Source organism: Fukomys damarensis, unplaced genomic scaffold (genome assembly GCF_012274545.1).
Source record: "Fukomys damarensis isolate Sample0158 unplaced genomic scaffold, DMR_v1.0_HiC HiC_scaffold_35, whole genome shotgun sequence".
Taxonomy (NCBI): Eukaryota; Metazoa; Chordata; class Mammalia; order Rodentia; family Bathyergidae; genus Fukomys; species Fukomys damarensis.
This window is the reverse complement of record NW_022900947.1, coordinates 56,802,388-56,808,080: the sequence shown is the minus strand read 5'-3', so window position 1 is coordinate 56,808,080 and position 5,693 is coordinate 56,802,388. Positions and strand designations below refer to the sequence as shown.

Here is a 5,693-nt window from a genome sequence, read left to right as displayed (position 1 = left end):
ACAGAGAAATTAACAATAACAGAAAATTCAATGAGAAAGTACACAAAGTCAGGACTGGGGATTTAGCTAGTGGTTCTGCTGCCTGCTGCACAAGCACAAGAACCTGAGTTTGATCCCTTGTACCAAGAACAAAAGGAAAAAAAGTAGACATTAATGAATGTAACTGTACTGTATCCCTAAATGTACCAATAAACTCAATAAAAAAAAAAGATTTAATAACAGAAATTAACAATAACAGAAAATTCAATGAGAAAGTACACAAAGTCAGGACTGGGGATTTAGCTAGTGGTTCTGCTGCCTGCTGCACAAGCACAAGAACCTGAGTTTGATCCCTTGTACCAAGAACAAAAGGAAAAAAAAAGTAGACATAGTCTTGAAAAATGAATAGTCGTGGACAGAAAATAGAAGAAAAAATATGAAAAGGGGAAATTCAGAATCTTTAGTCTGTGGTTAATATAAGAAGAAAGAAAAATGGAAAGAACTCTGCAAGAAAATCCACCAGGATTGGAGAATATTTGTTTTCTAACTGAAATAGCAAGTGTGTGTCCAGTGCAATAAATATAAAACAAAAAGATTTATGATGCATATTTCTTAAAATTATGAAAAAGTAGGGATAAAAATATATAAACTTTTATGAATAAAAGATACAAATCATGAATAACAGATGAGACTGTCAAATAACACCAGATTCTCCAGCAGTAACTCCACATTTCAAAGCAATAACAAAAGAGAAATCTTTTTCAAATTCTAAGGGAACAAATTTCCAATCTAGAACTCCTCATACACCTAATTATAATCAAGCATCAAGGCAAAATAAAGATATATTTAGACATACAAGATCTCAAATGAGTTTTATTTCAATGTCCATTTATCAGGAAAGAAGAAACCAAGAAACAAGCATACATGACATGCAGAACACAGGCATTGGAGCACAGAAGAGTGACAAGGAACTATTATAATTCACTTCCCCCGCATGAACATATGCATGTCTAGATACACTTCACCTCTCTTTCTACCAAGGTAAAAATACCATAGTTTTTATTTAAATCAATATCTAGAGCACACATTACTATTTTCTATGTATCTTATCCCTGCCAAAGCAGTGGAGAGACATCCAATAGCAGTCACTTATCTCAAACTTAGATAGGGAAAGGGTCAGAGTACCAGGAGATGCAGTTCATTGATTCCTGGATATATTTGAAGATGCTAACATGAAAGTAACACTCTGGGAAGAGAATTTAAAGGCACCTCATCAATAAGTATACAGCAAAAACTAAGAAAATCAAAGCACCCTTGATAGAGCCCAGGCAGGGACACCACCAGTTCCACTAAGCCCCCTCATCATTTTAGAGAAACACTAGTTTCATTTTACTTAGGTCACAGAGAACATGTCAGTAGGTTGCAGAGTTCACAGAAGATATATCAGCAAGCAGCAAGCTCAGTGTTTCTCTGACCCATTCCCTTCAAATGCCTGCAAAAAACAAACAAACAAACAAACAAAAAACCAACTTCTACAAAAAGCCTCTTAGCCTATAAGAAACACCTTTTCTGTTCTTCACACACAGAGAGCTTCAGCAACAAACTTGGTAGGACTGTTGAATTCGTGTCCCTTTCCAACTCAATGATGTCCTCAGTAAAGCCAGGAAAACAAACATTTCATCAGTGAAATTGATATCAGAGCACTTCACTGCCTTGGCAAGGATAAGATACACATAACATAAAAATATATACTCTGGATATTGGTGTAAATAAAGACTATTGTGTCATTACATTGATAGAAAGAGAGAAGGTGAAGTGCTTAAATGTATGTTTGTATTTATGCAGAATTATGAGTGAAATTTAAGTAATCTATAGTTGGAACCTCATATATTATAGGAAAGGATGAGCTGATAGTATCTGTCTCCTAGGAATTGAAATTGAGGGAAAGGCAGAGTAATTAGCACTCAGAAAAATGAATTAAGATGTGGTATGTAGAGACTGGTGAGGAACATCTAGCTGCACAGGGAGCTCCCACTCCCCCACTCTCCATTGTCTCAGGGCCTTCATTGGAGCAGACCAGTGAGAACGGCCCAGTGGTGCAGGTGCCTCTACAGCATCACCGCCATTCTCTTGGGCCTCCTGGTTGTGCTGACACCTGGAATTTTGGGGGTCTTGAATTTAAAGTATCATATCATCAGCAAATTTAGCAAATTTAGACCCTTATCTTTCACCATGCACTAAACTAAAATCAAAGTGGATTAAAGATCTAAATCAAAACAGAAACACTAAACTTGCTGGAAGATAAGTTAGAAGACATTGGCATAGGAAACTCTCAAAGACATTGGCATCAGAAAAGACTTCATGAATAAATCCTCAGTAGCACAGGAAGTAGCACAAAGGATGAACAACTTCGATCTCATCTTATTAAAAAGCTTTTGCACTGCAAAATAAACCACCAACAGAACTAAGAGGTAACTTACAATATGGGAAAAAAATTTACCAGATACTTCTCAGACAAAGGACTATGATACAGAATAGATAAAGAATTTAAAAAAATCAAGCCCCAAAATATAAACACCAGATTTAAAAATGGGCATCTGAAATGAACAGACATGTCTCAGACAAAGAAGTAAAAGCAGCAAATATATGAAAATATTTTCAACGTCACTGATCATTTGAGAGATGCAGTGAAAATAACACTGAGATTCTACCTCACCCCACAAAGAATGGCTGCTATTAAGAAATCAACCAATAACAAATGTTGGCAGGTTTGTGGTGAGAAAGGAACCCTGTGCCATTGTTGGTAGGAGTGCAGACTGGTACAACCACTATGGAAATCAATATGGGGATACCTCAAAGAACTAGGACTAGAGGTTCCATTTGACCCAGCTTTCCCTCTGCTGGGTAGCTTTTCAAAGAATTAAAAGAATCATATCACAGTGATATATGTGCACCCATGTTTATAGCAGCACAGTTTGCAATAGCTGAAACTTGAAAATATCTCAATTTTGCATCACTTGGAGACAGGATAAAGATGTGGTTTTTCTGTAAAATGGAGTACTACTCAGCCATAAAGAATGAGAAACTAGAGTCATTCATAGGAAAATGAATGCATATTTAGGCCATACTCAAGTGAAATAAATCATATATGTTAATACTGAATAATTTCTCTGGTGTGAAAAACTAAAAGTGTAAATAAGATCCAAATTATATAACTGACAATGTGAAATAGGAAGAAAGGGGCTAAAGATGTAGAGGAATTGGGAAGGGTAGGGGAAAGGAAATAATGGAAAAGAAAAAGTGTGAGAAAAAGGAAAATTGTTGTAAATGGGGGGGGAGTAAATGAAGAGAGGGAAGTGGTAGGGGGAAAATGAGAACCAAGACCTGTCATGTAAAGGTACAAGACCCCAATGATGAATGTAACTGCACTACATACTTTAAAAGTACCAATAAACTCAATGAGAAAAAAGTATGTGGTATGTACATGTACAAACCCCAAACAAGGAAAATAAATTATAAAATATTTGTGGGTGAAAATATTGAGAGCAGTTCTTGGCAAAGTACCTTGCCTGAGTAACAATAATTGTTTATCAATTCTTTTAAACTCTCTTTGTCTAGCAAAATATCTTGAGCATGCTACTTCCTCCATAAATATTTGTTTAATGACAAACATCATAAAAACTTAGAATCTGTGCACTGTGTAACTGATAAAATAAACACTCTGAATTCTCTTTAACTTCTGTTCCAGACAAAGGAAAAAGCAGAGGAAAACTCCAAAGAAAAGCTTATCTTCATATTCTTTGCCAAACTGATGTTGAGTGCCCTGAAAGGATAAAAGCTATGATAGCCGTATGCTGCTCTAATATATTCATTGTTCTATGACTACTTCATTTTTTAGATTTCAGTGTCAGTATTTGGAGTACTATTCAGTCATATGTACAACACGTATAAGCTACTTCAGCATGGAAACTCTCCTGGGATCTGGAAATATGGTGTTCTGGCACCTTGTGGCATAGAAACTGGTGCTAAAGCAGCAAGATTTTGGACCCAAAAGTACCACATGTGAATCCTGAGACTCACAATGAGAATGACTTATGCTGTGTGTGTAAACTGCCCTATTTTGAGAAATCATTTGGGCTGTTCTATCATTCCCCCCAAACTAAGAAATCTGCCTTGCTAACCACAGCAGGGCCTGCATATCTCTTCTATATTAGATGGAAACTTATTTGATGCTATGTTGGAATCAGATACATATCCTTGAATTTTATAGTCCATAATATACTTAATACTATTTCTGCTTTACTGTATGTGGCTTATTCTCTTTCAAGGAAATTCAAAGATTCTGAAAAGAAATTCTAGATCTCATTCTCTGATAACCTTCACAGATCTCTACTCTGTTTCTCTGACTTGCTTTATTTTTCTTGGTAAGTACTTTTAATTACATGTCTGTTTATTGTCTATCTTGTCCTTTAGAATATATACCTCATAAGGGCAGAGGTGGTTTTTGGACTCCATACACATTTGTGAATGAATGAAAGATCCTGTCTTGGCTGCAATGATATCTGGCCTACACTTTTCCATATCATCTTTGCATTACTCATAATCCAACATACCTGCTATAATATTGTCCAGCAGTGTTATAGGCATACAGAATATGCCAACTAGTAAATCACTTATGGCCAGGTTTAAAATGAAGAGATTAGTGACTGTGTGCATGTGTTTGTTCCTTGTTACAACAAAGCAAACCACAATGTTTCCCACCATGCACAGGAAGAAGATTAGGAAGTAGGAAATAATGAAGACTGCTGCCACTTGAGGCTGGTGAAGATAGTAGTTCACATAGGTGATATTAATATCTGAGACCAGAGGATGCTGTGTGTCATTAACATTCCAGGTGAGATCCCAGTTGTCAAAAGGGCTTGAGTCCCATTTGTCACTCATGATGGACCTTAACAAAGGAGAGACAGAAAAGAAACACAATTAGAAACAAATAGAGCACAGTTCTATGTTTGAATTTAATAAGAGGAACACTTTAAAATATTAATGAATTCTGACGGACTTTTTGTAACAGTTCATCAGTTTTTCATGAAACTAAGTAATAAGATATTCAGATTATTTAGATTTTAAATAAGAGCATTTGAAAACACTAATTTGTGTCATATACAGCAATCACTAATGTATTTTATTTCCCGATATACTTGTACTGTAACCTGCCAAAACCAACTTGTCTTTATAAGGGTAATTTATATATCTCTAGCTTTTGTGATAATCTGAACAATATGTGTCTGCATTTTCAAAATTCCCATATATTTACCTTATTCTACTTTGCCTCAGTTAACTGAATACTCTTTTTACAAAGTCTATATGCAGACACAGCCACCATGTTATTAATCTTTTAAAATCAGCAGAGGTTACTCACTTGTCTCATTCACAGAGAATGCATTAGTCAATTATTGAGAATTCATACATCTTAATGTGGACATTTCAATCAAAAGTTGTGTTTGAGAAGCTTGAAAGACCACTCCCCATTTCAAACCCAGTATGTAGTGCTTTACAGCTGCTATTTGTTACAGTAAAGGACTTAGAATAAATCAACAGAGAAAAACGTCACGTGGGGGGAAAGTAGAGAAAGCAGGCACAAGTTCCCACGAATCTTCGATCACTGCAGTAACACAGTAAAAACTCATTTCCTGCATCAAGGAGTTTTGTCAATA

The 5,693-nt window shown here is 35.7% G+C and overlaps 1 protein-coding gene across 1 annotated transcript in view; it reads right to left on the bottom strand.

Moving 5' to 3' along the window:
• Window positions 1–4,920, bottom strand: part of Npffr2 (neuropeptide FF receptor 2) — a 23,133-nt gene extending 18,213 nt beyond the window's left edge. The window contains exon 1 of the mRNA XM_010610883.2: window positions 4,593–4,920. Coding sequence (XP_010609185.1) covers window positions 4,593–4,920 — 328 coding nt within the window. The remainder of the gene's footprint in view (window positions 1–4,592) is intronic.
• Window positions 4,921–5,693: the final 773 nt, after the last annotated feature.